At 55.1% G+C, this 17,139-nt stretch overlaps 1 protein-coding gene and 1 long non-coding RNA gene across 6 annotated transcripts; one reads left to right on the top strand and one right to left on the bottom strand.

Annotated features, from left to right (window-relative positions):
• Positions 1-11: 11 nt before the first annotated feature.
• Positions 12-6,809, bottom strand: LOC149912123 (uncharacterized). 4 transcript variants are annotated; one of them, XR_016462340.1, is made up of 4 exons: positions 6,198-6,803; positions 990-1,037; positions 786-875; positions 12-532 (listed from the first exon to the last, which is right to left on the bottom strand). It is a non-coding gene; the product is annotated as an uncharacterized LOC149912123 (long non-coding RNA). The 4 variants fall into 4 exon arrangements; XR_016462338.1 differs by lacking the exon at positions 6,198-6,803 and adding an exon at positions 1,545-4,499; XR_016462339.1 differs by having other exon boundaries at positions 786-1,037; positions 6,198-6,809.
• A 526-nt stretch (positions 6,810-7,335) lies between these two features.
• On the top strand, positions 7,336-16,326 carry LOC149912122 (zinc finger CCCH domain-containing protein 11A-like). Of its 2 annotated transcripts, XR_016462367.1 has the most exons (9): positions 7,336-8,465; positions 9,229-13,436; positions 13,722-13,845; positions 14,270-14,332; positions 14,579-14,665; positions 14,957-15,271; positions 15,372-15,421; positions 15,602-15,675; positions 16,133-16,189. XR_016462367.1 is itself a non-coding variant. In XM_090132727.1 (8 exons), exons 2-8 carry the CDS (start codon positions 13,383-13,385, stop codon positions 16,187-16,189), a joined length of 774 nt encoding a protein of 257 aa, XP_089988853.1. In that variant the 5' UTR covers positions 9,229-9,537; positions 11,807-13,382; the 3' UTR covers positions 16,190-16,326. The 2 variants fall into 2 exon arrangements, 1 of the variants encoding a protein (XP_089988853.1); XM_090132727.1 differs by lacking the exons at positions 7,336-8,465; positions 15,372-15,421 and having other exon boundaries at positions 9,229-9,537; positions 11,807-13,436; positions 16,133-16,326.
• Positions 16,327-17,139: the final 813 nt, after the last annotated feature.

Raw genomic sequence — 17,139 nt, 5'->3', positions numbered from 1 at the left:
GGCTGGGAGGGCGGGTAGAAGTCAAGGCCAAGTGAGGAGGAATTGAAGGAAGAATGGAGGGAGGGATGGAGGGAAGAAGAGATGGAGGGAGAGGGAAGCAGAGGGCAGGGGCTGCAGCTGCCCCACAGGGAGAGTGCAGGAGGGACAGAATGCATCCAAACGGCACCAAAAGGAGTCAGAAATTGTGCTGAGGGCTCCAGAGGACACTGGGTGCTACCTCTGGTGGGCTGTCCCCCCCAGCGTCACTCAGTGCCATCTCCTCGACTTCAGTACTGTGTTCAACCCACTGGATATCACAGAATCGTGGAATAATGGAGTTACTGCAGGGATAATGGGTACACATGGACAAAAGGACAAAGGGACTGATGGATGCAAGAATAGAGGGACACACAGACGCAGGAGCTTTGCTGGCGGTGTTTATTGGTGTTTCTTTATGGGAAAACGGACTGTGTTCTTTCAAAGATCTGGTGGCGATATGCAGGGATGATCAAGTCCTTATGGAACATGGTGGGGACAGCACCAGTGTTTCATCCTGAAAGTCAAAGTGCAGGCGGTGACCTTATGGTCACTTTATTTGGTCTGTATGGCACCAGAACCCTTTGTGTTCTTTGGGTGACCTTATGGGGTCCTTATGGTACCACGACGATCACCTGCACCTTACAGGGATGGCACTGTTCTTCTTGGATCCTTTTTGATCTCCTCCACACCTCCCAGTCCAGAGGGATTTGGGGTCCCCCCACAGCCCAGGACCCTGCAGGATACAGGGGTCCCCCAGTGTCACTCACCTTGATAGGAAGATTCACAACCACGGGATCTGGGAGCGCCAGCAGAGGGGGAAGGGAATGGGAGTTCCGTTTTCCTCGTAGCAACTTAAGCTGCAGTGGGAGAAATGAGGAGATCCCAGTGGGCACCAGAACCTCCTCAAAAACCACTGAGGACCTGGGGCTCCCCAAATGGGAGGCACCTCCTGAGGGCACCGTAGTACTCACTCCTAAATCAAAAGCTCCGCTTGCTCCCACCTCGAAGTCATCCAGGAGCTGAGGAAGGAGGATGAGGGACAGTTTGGGTTGGAGTTAATAGGAAAGCATATGGCAGCGGGTGATGCCTTCGCAACAACCCCATATGGCCTCCCCTTGGTCTTAAAGGGAAAATCCCTACTGGTTCCCACAGACCCAATTGCTTCCACATGTCATCTGGAGTCCCTGGAATGTGGGGATCGGCTGGGGGTGGAGACCAGAAGGTGGAGATCCAAAGAAGGAAACAAGGGGACCCAAGAAGGGGGGCCGAGAGGATGCAAGGAGAGGGGACAGAGGGGACCTAAAGAGGAAACCCAAAGAGAAGAAACCAAGAAGACCCAAAGAAAGGGAATCAATAGGACTCACAAAGAGGAAACCAAGTGAACCCAGGGACCCAAAGAGAAGGAACCAAAGGAACCCAAAGCGAGGAAACCAAGGGGACAGAGGGGACCCAAAGAGCAGGAAGCAAGGGAACCCAAGGAGAAAGTGGTTGCGAGCCAGCCCGTTACCAAGAACCCGTCTGCACACCCTAGCCTGTGCCTGGAGGCACATGGAGGCGAGGAGCAGGAGCACGATGACAGCAACTGCTTTCATCTTCCACTGTACGCTGGGAGCTGGGTGAGGCTGCAAGAAGCCAGGGCTGCATTTATTCTCTTGGGACCCCCCTCACGTTCCCAAATGCCCCTGGGCTTGGCAGAGTCCCCTGGCACAGGCTGAGCCTGGCATGCAGCCAGCCCCTACCTTGGCTCCAGGGCATGGGAAGGAGCCAGGGATCAGGGGAAGGGCACTAAGTGCTGGGAACCCAATGGCACCGAGCCCCAAAGGGGGGAATCCTAATATCATGCCCGAATCCTACTATTGTCCTAGAATCCCAGAAGAACTAAGTTGGAGAAGACCTCTAAGAACATCAAGCCCAACCAAGGATGTGCCATGCCATTGTCCCCGCACCTACTCCCCAGCACCACAAGCCCGGGGCCCAGCAGGGTGACATGATGCAGATATGGTGACATGTCACAGGTTGTGGGTTTAGCGGTGGAATTGGCAGCACTGAGTTAATGGTTGGATGACCTGAGAGGTCTTTTCCAAGTTAAAAGAAGCCATGATTCCATGCTCAGCTGCTGGCTGAGCAGCCTGAGAACCTCGGACCCCATCACACTTTACGTTTCAGCATTGTACAGTCACAAAGAACTTAGGATTCCTTTTTAGATATCATCAAACCAGCAAAGAGGGTTTTCCTGAGTGGAACCTTTAATGTGAAGTTACTACCAAGTATCACCCACCTGCTTTGCCTTTATCTTAAAAACAGTCTTCACCTCACCTAAGTGTGATGTCAGTCTGTATTTAAATACAGCAAAACACACAGCACTGATAAGCTCCCTGACAAACGCTGCAGAGCAGAAGCAGCCCAAAGGAAACTCTTCCAGCTGACTGCTCTCTGGGCAATTTCCAAAGCAGACATTCAAGTGATCTTTTCAGAGCACAGCAGCTCTCTTATCTATGGGAAACGTCCCACAAGGCCGTGACCAGCTATCCATTCTGCCAGACATAACACTTAAAATTAGCACACCGCTTTTCCTTGAGGAACCGTTGAGCCATTTACAGTTCTGAGCCATTTATCAGTGTTTTATTATTTCTTTTCATCTGGATAAAACAAGAGTCACTTTCTTTGAAGCCATGACAGGAGGCTGGACCATCACGGGAACAAAACCAGTAGGACACCTTTTGTTCTGCTGAAACTCAGGCACACAGCCCAGTGACTCCAAACCCCAACACAAATTTTTGATTGCCTGACTGCGTGTCCTAAGGACAAATTGTCCTCATGGACAGAGGCAGCACTACTGCCGTTTCAGATTCACGATGCAGATTTCTGGATGTAACGTGGTGACTCCTGATGTTGGTTATGAGCAGAAAATACACGACATGTCTCCTGATGAGACTGTAGGGGTCTTGTCACACCCAAGTGACTCCTTGACTTTATAGTTCTACGATACTGTGATTCTGTGGTTCCATGATTTGTTCATTCTATGAGTCTAAGACCCCACGATTCTGAGATTTCAAAGATCTAAAAGTCATGGTCTTTGGGTTTTGCAGCAGTAAATGACAAGGAAACCCAGCTGCCACTGCCAGATTTTTATTCACTCCCGATCTCCTGCTTGGCAACAAGGGCGCTGAGTGGACACTGCCAGGGACGCGTGTCTTTGTTGCCCTGTATTCTGATGTCCCTGTCACCCACCTGCTTCTATGTGTCCCCCTGTCCTCATGTCACCACGATGTCCCCGTGTCACCATGATGTCCCCACTGTCCATGTCCCATTGGCCTCTCACTTCTCAGTGTCCCCAGATGTCATGTTCCTAGGGCCCCAAGGGATCGGTCTCTCACCTTGGTGCCTCACAGGACTTAAGAGGACTCTGGCATACCTACTTGGACAAATCCTTGATATAGGGACCATCTCCAGGTGGTCCTGGAAGACAGAAGGCAAGTACCAGATGCTTGATTTGGTGCTTGGGGCTCGGTGCCATTGGGTTCCCAGCACTCAGTGCCTGTCCCCTGATCCACGGCTCCTTCCCATGCCCTGGGGCCGAAGTACGAGCTGGCTGCAAACCAGGCTCAGCCTGTGCCAGGGGACTCTGCCAAGCCCAGGGGCATTTGGGAAGTTATTCAAGAGTTAATTAACTACGGCTGAAAAAAGGACCTGGGCTCATGGTGGTTAGCCTTGCTGCCAACTCCTCTTCTCGAGTCCCCTCATCTCGCCTCACCTCCTGTCTTGTCTTGCCTTTTGTTTCGCCCCTTCTGGCGCCCCCTTCTGTCCTCCCCTCATCACATCTCACCTTTCATCTTGCCCTATCTGGTGTCCCCTTCTGGAATCCCTATCTGGTGTCATCTCATCTCACTTCTTATTGACCCCCTTCTGGTGTCCCATTCTGGCACCCCCTTCTCCCATCCCCTTCTCATCCCCCTTTGTCTCCCCTAGCCTTTTGTCTCACCTCTTTTGGATTCTCCTTCTGGCATCCCCTCATCTCACCTCACCTCTTTTGCCATCCTCTTCTGGCCTCCCCTTACCTCATCTCGCTTCTTGTCTTGCCCCTTCTGGCTTTTTTTGTATTCCAGCAATACCAGAAGACATTCATTTTGTATTTTTTGTCACTGATGACACACTCCCTGGTGGTTCTCTCAGTCAGAAGGCAGCATCCAGAGATGCTGGAGGAATACGCTCTGAGGCACGTGATTTGATGTCCAGGAGCTGACCTCGATGCCCCTTGTCTCGTCTGAAGCTTCTCTCCTCCTACCCTGTGGGTTCTGTGATCCAGCAGGGACCATGCAGGGACACACACACAGCAGCAGTGGGAACCCAGAGTCCTTTCAGAGGAGATCCAATTCTGTCATGGCCTACTAACGGGGCAAAAAAGGTGACTCTCACATCCAGCGTGTTCTGATGGTAATAATGAAACTTAATGGTGCACGATTCCATGACTTGCACAAGGGGCAACGGGAAGGGAAGGGAAGAGAAAGAAACTGGTGGGAGATGCCACAAGGTAATGGAAGAGAAAGGAGACCAGGAGGAGACACCCCATGGGAAGGGAAGGGAAAGGATAGAAATGGGAGAGATGACATAAGGGAAGGGAAGGCATGGGAAGGCAACTGTGGGGAAATGCCGTATAGGAAGGGAGGGGGACAGGGGAAATCGTGTAAGGGAAGAGAAGGGAATGGGATTGGGACTGGGAGAATTTGCCACATGGGAAGGGAAGAGAAGGAAACCAGGGTGAGACATTACAAGGGAAGGGGACAAGGGGGAAAGGCTGGAACGAAAGGGAAGGGGACCGGTATGAGATGCCGCAAGGGAAGAGAAGGGAAGGAAACCGGGGTGATGATGCAAGGGAAGGGAAGGAGACCAGAGGGAGATGCGGGAAGGGAAGGGGACTGGGGGGAAACGCCGCAAGGGAGGGGAAGGGAAGGAAACTGGTGGGAGATGCTGCAAGGTAACGGCAGGGGACGGGAACGGGGCAGGGGAGAGACGCCGCAAGGGAGCTGAAGGGAAGGGGAGCGAGAAGAGAGCCGGCGGCGCCGGCGCTGACCAATGAGAGGGAGGCCGGTGGCGGGGCGGCGCCGGCGCTGACCAATGAGAGGCCGGGCCTTCGCCGTCGCCCCGCGCCGATGGCGGCCGGCTCAGCCTGCGTGCCGCCGTTCCCCACGGCTGAAGCGGCGGCCGGGCGAGGCTCAGAGCTGGCGGGCCTCTGCCCGGAGGGACCGCGTGCAGCACGGCAGGTTCGGCTGCTCAGTGTGCGAGGCCGGGAAAGCTCGCGGGCTGCGGCTCCAGGGCGGGCAGAGGAAGTCACAGCGCCGGTGCTGCTGGAACCCGCGTGCTGTCACGCTGCGTTTCCACGAGGACGGCGGGCCCTCCCCGAGGAGCCGAGGGCGGCTTTGCTGCTGTGTTCGTTACCCGATGAAGCCCGACGCAGAGGGGCTGGGCAGACAGTCTTGCTAAAGAGGCCCATGCTAGAGCAGGATTGACAGCACGACTCCTTTCGTTCCCCTTGAGCCCTGGCCAGGCTGCGGGGAGAAAGCCACGAGGAGAAAGAGGGCAGCGGCTGTCCCCCCGCACCGCTCCGTACGTTGGTTTATTCCGTGCGAGAAAGGCTGGAGCTGCTTGCAGCGGCTCTGGACGCCTCACCGTGGGATGGATGCATTGCTGTGCAACTTGCCCATGGCTGGGAGAGGTTCTCCAGATCCTCATTGCAAACGGGGCTCCGCAGTGACTGCGGGTCTGGGTGATGGTAAAGTACTGGGGCAGTTGGTGAGGCACCTGAGCTCAGGTGGCAATGAGGGATCGGGAGGGGGAGGGGGCAGGCAGGTGGACCCCGGGGGTCAGAACGGGGGAGGCACAGACAGGAGGGGTGGAAGAGGACTACAGTGATCAGAATGGAGGAACTGAAAGGGGAAAAAGGGGAGGGGAGGCGCAACCCCGGGGGTCACACAGAGCGACGGGGGAGGTTGTGGGCGACCAGTGGCAGGGGGAGGGGAGGAGGGCAGTGAAATACACGGGGTGGGGGAGGCGGGGAGACACAGGGCAGCTGCCCCCGCCGAGCGGAAGCCCCGAGCGCCACAGAGACCCCGCGGGGCCAACGCAGAGCGGCACGTGGCCCCCAGCCCCCTTAACCCCGGGGCCCCCCCCGGAACACCCACCTGTAGAAGCTGAGGCGGCGCTCGGAGCCCCGGGGTGTCCCGCCCCACTTCCGCCTCCTCCTCAGTCGCGGGGCTGGTGACGTCACTCAGCGGGGACGGCGCGGCGCCACAGCGACGGCGCGGCGCACGCGCTGAGGCGCTGTCGCCATGGGGACGCCATCACGCATGCGCTGTCGTCACGAGGATGGCTTCACGCGCTGCAATGAGGGAGGGCGCACCGTCTCCACGGCATCAGATGGAAAACGGCGCTTGGAGACTGCAGCTGCGGGGCAGCAGCTCAGCACAGCGCTGCCGATGACTGGAGCCGAACGAGGAGCGAAGGCGCTGGCCGGACTCCGTGCCGGGCTCGAACGCGCCTCGATCCGCGCGATCGCTCCCTCTCTTCCGGGGCTGCCCGGCTCAGCCAGGAGCCGCTCCCGGACACCGGGCGGGTCCCGCCTCTCGCGGTCAGCCGCCGCTTCTCGCAGCCGGGCAGCGCCTCGCCGCAACGACGGAGGACGGCTCGGTTCCTCCTCCGAGGGCAGCCGGATTCTGACGGGGGACGAACGTGCCCCCGCGCCGCCTTCCCCTGACCGCCCGGCGTCCCTGAGGCACGGGGAGGGCGGCGGCGGGGACGCGGGGCAGCGGACCGCCGCTTTCCCCGCGCGGAGCCCCGCGGCTCCTCCATCCCGCCGGCGCCATCAGCATCTCCATGGCGGCGGCCCCGCGTCCGCAGCCGCCATTGGCGGAGAGCCCGCGCTCGGCCTCGCCTCCTCCGCTCTGCCATTGGTCGGTGCGCCGAACGGGGCGGGCGCTCCGCGCGGGGTCCTTTCTGTCCGCGGGCGCGCCGTCATTGCGACATCACCGCGCGCGTCCCCGTGGCCCCGGCCCCGCTGCCCTCGCGATGCCTGCCGTCGTGCGCCCGCTCCGCTTCCGGGCCCCGGCTGCGGCTGCGGGAGGAGAAGGGCGGGGATGTGGGGGACCTCAGCGGGGCCGGGCCCGCGCCGCCCCGTCCCGCTCCGTGCGGGCCTTCCGGGAGAGCGGCGAGCGCGGGCTGGCGGCCGCCGGCAGGTGGGGGAGCGGGGCGTCCTGGCGGGCGGCGCGGCCCGGCGGTGGCGTGGGGAACCCGCTGGAGACGAGCGGCTCCGTGGCACCTTGACGTTCCGCTCCAGGCGGTCGCGGTGCCGGCCCGAGGCCGGCGCTGTGCGGGGCGGGGCTGAGCGCGGGGCGATCGCCTCCTGCTCCTGCTGCCTTCGCTGCTGCCGGTAAAGCGGGCTTCTCGGCCGCCTGCACAAGGCGCGCTGCTGGCTCGCGTTCAGCCGAGCGTCGGCCCGCAGCTCCAGAGCCTTTTCCTCCACGCGGCCTTCCGGCCGCTCTGCCCCAAGCCTGCAGCGGTGCCTGGGCTTGTTGTGAACAAAGTGCGGGACCCGGCATTGGGTGATGTTGAACCTCGTGCCGCTGGCATCAGCCATCGATCGGCCTGTCTGTAGCCCTCTGCAGGGTCCTTAGGCAGATTATAGGAGGATGCCGTAGCTGAGGCGCGATGGGAGACAGGGAGGGGAGCATCCTGCCGTGCCACCGGCAGCCCGGGGACCACGTGCTGTGGGTGCCGGCACGGAGCTCCTCCATCCGTCAGCACGGGAGCTGCGGTTCTGGCTGCAGCGGCAGGAACTCAGCGCAGCCCTGCAGGGAGCGGTCCGGCAGCACGAGAAGAAGATGACGGCCGTGGAGTGCGAGAGCCTCAGCAGCGTCTGCAGCCCGTGAGGAGCTGAGCGGGGCTGGAGAGAGGAAGCTGTGGGAGTCCTGGGGGGGACGCGCAATGACAGCATCAGTGGCAGAATCATCTGCTTCCTCCTCTGCTCCTGATACCGTGCGCTGGTTTTCTTTGAGAAGCCAGTGCAGAACCAGACTCCACTGTCACATCTGTGGGGTTCCACAGAACACACAGACATGGGGTAAGTTTAGGTTGGATATCAGGACAAACTTCTCTACAGGAAGGTTCTTAAGCACTGGAATGGGCTGCCCAGGGAGGTGGTTGAGTCACCATCCCCAAACGTGTTTAAAAACCGTTTGGATGTGGTGCTCCGGGACATGATTTAGAGGAGGGTTGTTAGAGTTGGGGTACTTCAGGTTGTGGTTGGACTCGATGCTCTTGAAGGTCTTTTCCAATGTGAGCGATTCTGTGATTCTACAGGGACACAGTGTGTTGGATTGCTGTTTGTTGCAGAACACCAGCACAGGGCAGGACTGGGGACTGGGAAGATCACAGAAGATCACAGAAAAACCAAGGTTAGAGAAGACCTACAAGATCATCCAGTCCAACCGTCCACCTATCACCAATAGTTCTCACTAAACCATATCCCTCAACACGAAATCCGAACGTTCCTTGAACAACTCCAGGGTTGGTGACTCTACCACCTCCCTGGGCAGCCCATTCCACTGCCTGACCACTCTTTGAGAGAAGTAGTATTTCCTAACGTCCAGCCTAAATCTCCCCTGGTGCAGCTTGAAGCATTCCCTCTAGTTCTGTCACCAGTTACACGAGAGAAGAGGCCGAAGCCCAGCTCACTACAGCCTCCCTTCAGGTAGTTATAGAGAGCAATAAGGTCTGCCCTGAGCCTCCTCTTCTCCACAATGAACACTCCCAGCTCCTTCATCCCCCACCCATCAGGCCTGTGCTCCAGACCCCTCACCAGCTGTGTTGCCCTTCTTGGAACACGCTTTGGGGGCATCCTCAGGTGCGTTCAGATGGTCCTGTAGTCTTCTGGAAGGGTCTGGAAATGTTCCTGAAGTGTCTTGGGGTGTCTAGTGGATCCTGGACTCATCCAGAAGGGTCTGGAGATGTCCCAGAGGGTTTGTTGGGGTGAGCAGAGGGTGCCCAGGGTTTCCTGGAGTGTTCCAGAGTTCTCAAATGGGGATTTTGAGGACAACCTCACATAGTGACACGTTCTTATGCTGCTTTGTCCCCATGGGATCGTCCCCAAAAATATCTGTTTCCATTAAAATAAATACTATGTCAATTTTGTTGTATTTTTTCGCCACTTCCTTTCAGAAATGGATGGTTCTCGCCAAATCTCCGTGCAAAGCTCCACAGAAACAACTCCCCACAGGCCACCAGGTGACACCAGGACAACCGTCAGCAGTGTCAGCACCGGGACAACCACCTGTCCCCGAAGTTCTCACTGTCACTGTAACCGTGGAACCTGGGGCCATACCAACCCGTCTACCTCAAGAGCCCCATCAGCATCCTACAGCTCCTGGAGCCTGGTGACGCTGTCACCCTGGCTGTCCATGACTGTCCGAAGCTGTCCCCCCTGCCTTGGTGGCACAACTGCAGCATGGTGACATCCTCATTGAAGAGGTGACGAGGAGGATTACAGGGAGGGAGCTGGGGACAGTTGGGGGACACATGGGGTGTGACATGGGGTTGGTGGTATCATCGTTGGTGGTACTATCATTGGGTGTCACCTTCACTGGATGCCATTGGGTGTCACTGAGTGTCACTGTCTTCAGGTGACACCATGACACAAGGTGACCTCGATGTGGAACAGCCATGACGCAGTGTCCCCATCCCTGGCTGTCACTGTTGTTATCGTCATCTGGTGTCACCATCACTTGTGTGTCACCATCTCTTGGATGACACTATTCCCTGTACACTGAGCACCACACAGAGGGTGGGACTCGACTGTCATCCGGCCCCGCAAGCCCTGCGTTGTCACCATGCTGTCACTGAGCCTCTTGCTGTCCTTTGTCACCCCTCCAGGTCTGCCTACAGTCGGCCTCTTGTGAGGTTCAGATGTGCTATGTGGATCAGGCTTTGTTTTTAAAGTCCTCGGTGGCTGCTTGCTTTGTACTGCTGGCTGTTGTTTGATAGGAGCAAGAGAAGTCTTGTGTGCTAAGAAGAACCTGGTGGTGGAGGGGAAAAAAATCCTCAGAGTTTGGATGCTTCCGTGTGTTACGAGTGATGGTGATACCGCTGCTCGATCAGTTTGAGTGCATGAAACAAGTCTGCAATCTTTTATTAATGGAGTAATGTGAAGGGAGTCCTATGGATTTGAGAGTTGACTTTAAGTCTGTGGGCATTTTCCAGGAGCTGGGGTAAGGGATGAGGCAAGGAAAGTTGTGGTAAGAGGATGAGGTGTAGGAATAAGAACAGCTTCCATTGATATCAACTCCCGCGGTTACTTTTTGACTTGGAATGCATGCTTTTTTTAGTAAAGAACAAACTCATTGTGCAGCTTTTGAATGAATTCATTCACACCTGTTACTGTTTGGTGTTCTTCTCTACATGGAACTGCAATTGAAATGGAGACTCCTGGTCTGATTGCCAGCCCCCTCCCGCATGCTCAGATCAGCCAAGTTTGCAAGGCCTGGCTCTTGGTGCCCAGTTGTGCCCAAGGTCAGAGAGTTGGCTCTTCTCGGCTTTGAGATGTGTTTTCCAGTTGCATGTTGTGTTATTTCTGTTGCATTGACCTCTTGAGCTGCAGCCCCAACTGGGGATCCAAGTAAACTAACACAGCAGGAATGGTTGAGGTATATGTGAACTTGGATTGGAAATGCAATGCCAAGGACTGCACAAATGTGGGACAGTTCTGTCAGTGTAAGGAAAGGCATCTGCTGGCTGAGTGCTTTGCTGGGTGGGCATCACCCTGCTGAAGAGTAGGCAGCTGTTGTCTTTGCAGACAGCCACATCCATGGGGATTGGAAAGCTTTTTCTGCCTTCCAGCTCTTGGCTGTTGATCTGAGAGCGGAGGTTCTTGCCTGGAAAGAACCACCAGCAGAAAGGATCCCATGCATGGCTTCTGAGCCCTTTCAGATAAACCAGCTGGATTAACGTGGCCTGTGACCTTGGTTTGGAGTTAATCCAGCAGGCTTTGCCCAAAGCAGAATGACCTGTGGGCACAGCGTCCAGCAGGTAGAAGTGACCAACAGCTGGAGACAGCAGCAGCTTGAGCAGCGCTCTTGAGGGAAATCCTCACTGGGAACAAAGGCCCAGAAGAAGAGAGTAGCTTGTCCCTGTGTTCACATAGTAAGGTTTTCCTTTCTCACCTGACTGTTACCTCTCAGGTGGTGCCTACAGCTGTGTGATGTGCTCTGCAGGAATTGCTAATGTTTTGCATTTAACCTTGTCTTTCATCTTCTTTTAAAGCTTAGAGGCAACCTTAATTTCTACAGTCCTGAGCTTTGTGCCACAAGAGCTCTCCAGTTTCTACCTGTGATGTGAGACTGTATTGTGTCTACTCTATGTCAGGCTCTTCTTCTCTTTTCATTTTAAGCTAGGAAAATTCATTTCTGGGACAGGAGAAGAAGAAATGCAACAATCTTCCCTGCACTGCTCAGTTTGCCTGAGTTGCCAAGTGCTCCTCATTTTTCTTGTATCCTTCAATTCCAAGTTCATATTTTCCCCAAAACAAAAGAATTCAAAAGTAACCACCTACAGTTAAGTAAGCGATTTCAGTATATTTATTTCTGATTGTGGCAATTACTTCAGTTCAGAAGTCATGCTTAATTTACGGTGCCTGTTTTAATTTTAACAAAGTTTGCAGTTGCAGCTGACTTCCCAAGGCTGCAGCACATGGTGGTGGCACAGCCTTGGGCTTCTGCATTTGTGCTAATCCTCTGTCTTGCAGGTCAGCTGGTGCTAGAAGTGGACGGCATCCCAGTGTGAATGAAGGTTTGTGTAGGAGCAGCTGCTGATGGGAGGAAGGAAGTGCAGGCTAATGGACTCTGAAGCATCTCCCAGTACGGTACCAGGGGAGGCAGTAGTGATGTTGGGGGGCAGTTGCAGAAGAACACAAGGAGCTCCTCAGCAGGAAGCTGCAAACCCTGCAGAAAGCTGCAGGAGACTCAGAGCACATGTGGATGCCCAGGAGGAAATGGAGGCCCAGTATTTGAGCAGCGCCTGGCCATGGAGTGCTTTCCAGTCCAAATGCTTAAAGCCACAGTCCAGTTAGAGAGGCTGACACACGTCCTGGGGCCTAAAGATGCTGCTAGAGAAGCCAGGACTGGCCCTGAGGCCTAAAAACAGAGCCAGAGAGACTGGCAGTGGCCACAGGACCTGAAGCCACAGCCAGAGCGGCCAGCACCAACTCTGGGGCATAAAGCCACAGCCCCAGCCAGAGAGGCTGGCACAAGTCCTGGGGTATAAAGCCACAGCCAGAGAGGTCTGCGCTGGCCCTGAAGTCTGAAGCTCCAGCCAGAGAGCCCAGCACCAGCCCTGGGCCATAATGCCACAGTTATAGCCACAGAGGCCAGCACCAGACCAGATGGGGCTTAAAGCCACATCTACAGCCGAACAGGCTGGCACCAGATGTGGAGCCTAAAGCCAAATCCTGAAAGGTCGGCACCAGCCCCTGCGCCTGAAGCACAGCCAGAGAAGCCGGAACCAGGCCAAGGGCCTAAAGACAAAGCCACAGCTGGAGAGGCCTGCACTGGCCCCAGGTCCTAAAGCCACAACCACAGCCAGAGAGGCTGGCACCACTGCTGTGGCCTAAAGCCGAAGCTGGAGAAGCCGGCACTGTCCCCAGGACTTCAATCCACAGCCTGAAAGGCTGACACCGGCTCCAGGGCCTAAAGCCAGGCACAAGAGGCCAGCACCAGCTTCGGGTCTAAACCACAGCCACAAAGGCCTACGCCGGCCCCGGGGCCTGAAGGTGCAGCCACAGCCCGAGAGGCCGGAACCAGGCCAAGGGCCTAAAGCCACATCTGCAGCCCGAGAGGCCGGCACCAGCCCTGGGGCCCAAAGCCAGAGGCACAGGCCAGCTCCGGCCCCAGGGCACACAGATGTGCCTTCCTATTGGTTTCTACTGATTCCTATAGGACTCCATTGACCACTCTGAGGCCATACTGGTCCTTACTGGTTTTTACTTAGCCATACTGGACTTTTCTGGTCTATACTGGTGTGCACTCCTCCCAGTTCCTACTAGTTCCTCTGGGACTCTACTGACCACAACGAGGCCATATTGAGTTTTTATTGGGCTGCATAAGAGTCATGTTCACTTCTCTGTTGCTTTACTTCAATTAACCCCCATTCAGTTAACCCCATTCACCCCACTGGGTGACCCTGGTGTTGATTTCCTAAAATTTGGATTTAGGAGATCAAGGCAGTTGAAGAACGAGTGAAGCCAGCTCCTTCTAAGAGCGAAGGAGGTTCCTGTGGAGAGAACCCTCAGACCTTGCAAGTCTTCCTCTGACACTTCAGCCATCATGGCTCAGCAAGGAGATGACCGTGGTTCTAATTCCTGCTCTGTGAGAGGAAAAGTATGGCTGGGTTTCCTTTGCTTGATGTTTTCTTTTTCCCATGTTTAAGGGAAGGGGTGGAGCAGGAGGAGCCCTACTGGTCCTTTGTCACCTCAAAAACCACTTGGATTTTGCGCTCCCTGCTGACAGTCTGGGCTAATGACGTGGACATGGCTTAGGCTGTATTTTCCCTTAGTGATAATTAATCTCTCAGCACTCTGATAATCTATCTCTGGCACAATCTGGAACCTCTCTGCAAACCTTGGCTGCCCGTTCCCACTGACGTTTCTTCCTTTCTCTCCCCAGAAGCAGCGCGGCGCGGTTCCCTGTGTTTGGGAGCAGCAGCCAGCAGGCTGCCGGAGATCCAACCGCATCTTGCAGCGCGCAGAGGGACGCGATGGGAACAGAGCGTCCTTACTGCCACGCAAAAGTGAGTTTCTTGAGGCCTCTGTTATGAAGGATGGAGGAATGAATTTTGAGTATTACTTCTGAGTGGGTGTAGTGCTGCAGGGGATGTCAAATAAGCCACTGTGGAAGTGTTGGAGAGACCGACAGCGGCAGTTGGTGGCAGCAGTGAGGCAGAAGTCTGCATATAAATGCTTAGAGTCGAGTGAATTCCTTTTAGAGCCACAAAATGTGTCTCAACTTTTGCACCTGATAGTGTTTTGTTTGGTGATGCACCTCTGCTCTGTCAAATGTAGAGCTGTCAGGGAGGCTGGGGTTCTTCTGCTGTCATCTGAGCAAGAATGAGACTTTTGGTTTTTTGTTGTTTTGGGGATGGATTTGGTCTGACAGGACAATACTTCTACAGGCTACTGGTTTCTGTTAAATCAGCAAATTGTATTTTGTTGTAGGGACGGAGCCTGCGCGTCTGTGGAATGGTGCTGGGCAAGGGGGGAAGCGGAAAGCCTCCGCAGGTAAGCAGCTCTTGTGAGCTGTGGTGTGGGTACCTGCCTCTAAATAGGGCTGCATGCAGGGCTGTGTGTGATGGAGAGGAAAGGACACTGCAGATCTGTGTTGACTGCAGAAATGGCACAGTGTTGAATCAGCAGAAAGGCAAATGGAAGAAACTATGCTTGAAGACCAGAAATTTGTGTCTGACTGTGCTAAAGTCTTCCTCCAAAGAGATGCTCTTCATGTCTTTCTTGTTTCCTTTCTGTCAGAAGCTGATGCCAGTGGCCTTCCTCTGAAGCGCAGCCTTGCAGAAAGGCAGGGGGAAGCTACAGACCATGACATGGCACCCAAGAGAGGTACAGACGCACAACAGGCATCTGGGTTTGGTGCACTGTCTTTCTAACTAGGCTTTCTGTCTGTTCTTCCTGGGACTGTTCTCACTGCGTGTTGCTTGGGGTCTTAATCCCCGGGACTTATAGTTACCTTTCCTGTGCTGATTTGAAATACAAACCCACAGTTCATCCACGATTCTAAGATCCGTGACTGTGAACACTGCAGATGAGATGTGCTAGCATTGTGACCCATTTTGCAGACCGAAAGTAGTATTGGACTCTTGTTATATCTTCTTGCTTCTTCTTTCTTGCCAGAGATAGGTGCTGAGCCCAATGGAAAGATCTACACGAAAGTGGTGCAGGAAGTCCTTTCTGAGAGAGCTCATCTCCAGGCTGGAGGGCTTCCTACAACAGCAGGTCCCAGCTCAGGGAGAAGACCTTCCCCTGCAGCGTGCCCCCGCTCTGTCTCCAAGTCCCTGGCTGGATGTAAACGCAAGGGCTTGGAAGAAGAGCAGCAAACAGCAGCGCAGTTGCCTGCTACCAAAAGAGCGAGGGGTCAGAGCGGAGACAGCGTGCCGGCTCCAGCAGCACAGCCTGGGCCTGCTGCAGCACGGAGCTCCAAGCTAAGAGGTAAGAAGGTGCTGTGGTACCCACCCTGTAGGGTAGGTGCTGCCCTTATCAAGCACACTGAAGTTGCATAGGGTTTGCTTTGCTTTTTCCTTCTCTGCAGAGGGGAAAAGAGTTGAAGCCTACAAAGTCCAAAGGCAGTGAGGTGCCACAGTATGTAACCCCGACTCCATTAACTCCATGGTAGTCTTCTGCACCTTTCCACTGGAAATGTCATTCACTGAGAGGCTTCCAATTTCCTTTGTCTTTTTTCTGCCATCTGTTTTTATGGTACCCATGTTTCTGCAGTTTTGCTGCTGACAGAACGAATTCAGTTTTAGTCTTGCTTTATAGCAAGAAGACAACGAAAAGAGAGAAGAGTGGAATTGAAGAAGGCTTCTCTGAGAGCTGCCGCTGCACGTGCAGAGGTGAGTCCTTGGTGAGCACAGACACGGCTCTTGTTGTTCTCAGTGCCTCTGCCTGTCAGACATGAAAGATATTGCAGAATCCCAAGGCAAGCAGTGTAATAGAAAAACACCCAGCTGTATGTTTAAGGAAATCACACTGTCAGTGACAGCTGCCTAGGGGAGCTTGGATGCCTTCCTCTGGCTTGAGAAGGACACTGTTGGTAACGGCTGGAGGGTTTTTCTGTGATAAAGAGCCTTGCCATGTCGGGCACTGCGACCTTTGGGACCTCGTTCCCCCAGCAGAGCATGAATCTTACCATAGGCAGCGTGTTATGGGAAGGAATGTCAGTGACCTGAATGGCAGGAACGTGCTGGGCTGCATGGGGCCGTTCTGGAAGGTTTACTGATCAGACTTTCTTAATGAGATCGCCCTAGATTGTTTCTGTCCTATCTCTATACTTGCCTTATTTCTTTCCAGTCATCCGCAATGAACACCCTTGTGGAGATGATGCAGAAGCTGCAGCTGAAGGACTGAGAGGAAGAGCATCAGAAGGCAGCGGCTGCAGCACGCAGAGTTACAGGGCAGCGTTCTGAGTGCCACCCAACTTGGCACTCCATGTTTGGTTGTAGTCAATAAAAAATAGTCACAATTAGAGACTGACAAAGAGCGCATGGCCTGATTTGTCCAGTGGCATTCCATGAGCTGCTGCACTACTGCTGGTCCAGAGTAGAAACTATGCAGCTTCGGACCACCAAGCTGCCATCCTGGCATTGTTCTTCTTGGAGGCAGTGGAACTTGGAGGTTCTCCTGCTGTTGCTGACACCTGACGTTGCCTAGGGAGGACTTGGCCACTGCACTCTGCTCCACCCCCTGTGCCACACACACGTGTGCAGCCCACCACCCTTCCACCTGCCATGTAAACGCACCATCCCATCTTGCACACTTCAGCCACATGGCTTTCCTCCTCCTCCCCCCACCAGATCCCATTCCTGCTTCCCCTTCCCCACCCCGCCCCCCCATTGCTTTGGCCCCAGTAGCGTGCCACCCCCCGTAGCCCTCCAGTTTGCATGAGGCTTTGCTTCCTTCGTGCACAACCCCTCCATTGCTGTGCCCCTTGTTGCAGCCTTCTTTTGCAGCACCATTTAGCGATTTCACAGAATCACAGAATCACAGAATTGCCAGGGTTGGAAGGGACCTCAAGGATCATGAATCTCCAACCCCCCTGCCACACGCAGGGCCACCAACCATTCCACCTAATGCTAGACCAGACTGCCCAGGGCCCCATCCAATCTGGCTTTGAACACCTCCAGGGACGGGGCATCCACAACCTCCCTGGGCAGCATGTTCCAGTACCTCACCACTCTCTCTGTAAAGAATTTCCCCCTGATGTCCAACCTAAATCTCCCTTCCCTCAGCTTAAAACCATTTCCCCTTGTCCTGCTGTCACTCACCCTTTCAAAGAGTTGATTCCCCTCCTCTTTGTA

This window comes from Phasianus colchicus, unplaced genomic scaffold, assembly GCF_987193195.1.
Source record: "Phasianus colchicus unplaced genomic scaffold, bPhaCol1.hap1.1 HAP1_SCAFFOLD_43, whole genome shotgun sequence".
Lineage (NCBI taxonomy): Eukaryota > Metazoa > Chordata > Aves > Galliformes > Phasianidae > Phasianus > Phasianus colchicus.
Note: the sequence above shows the minus strand (reverse complement) of the source record. Positions and strands in the feature narration are given on the sequence as shown.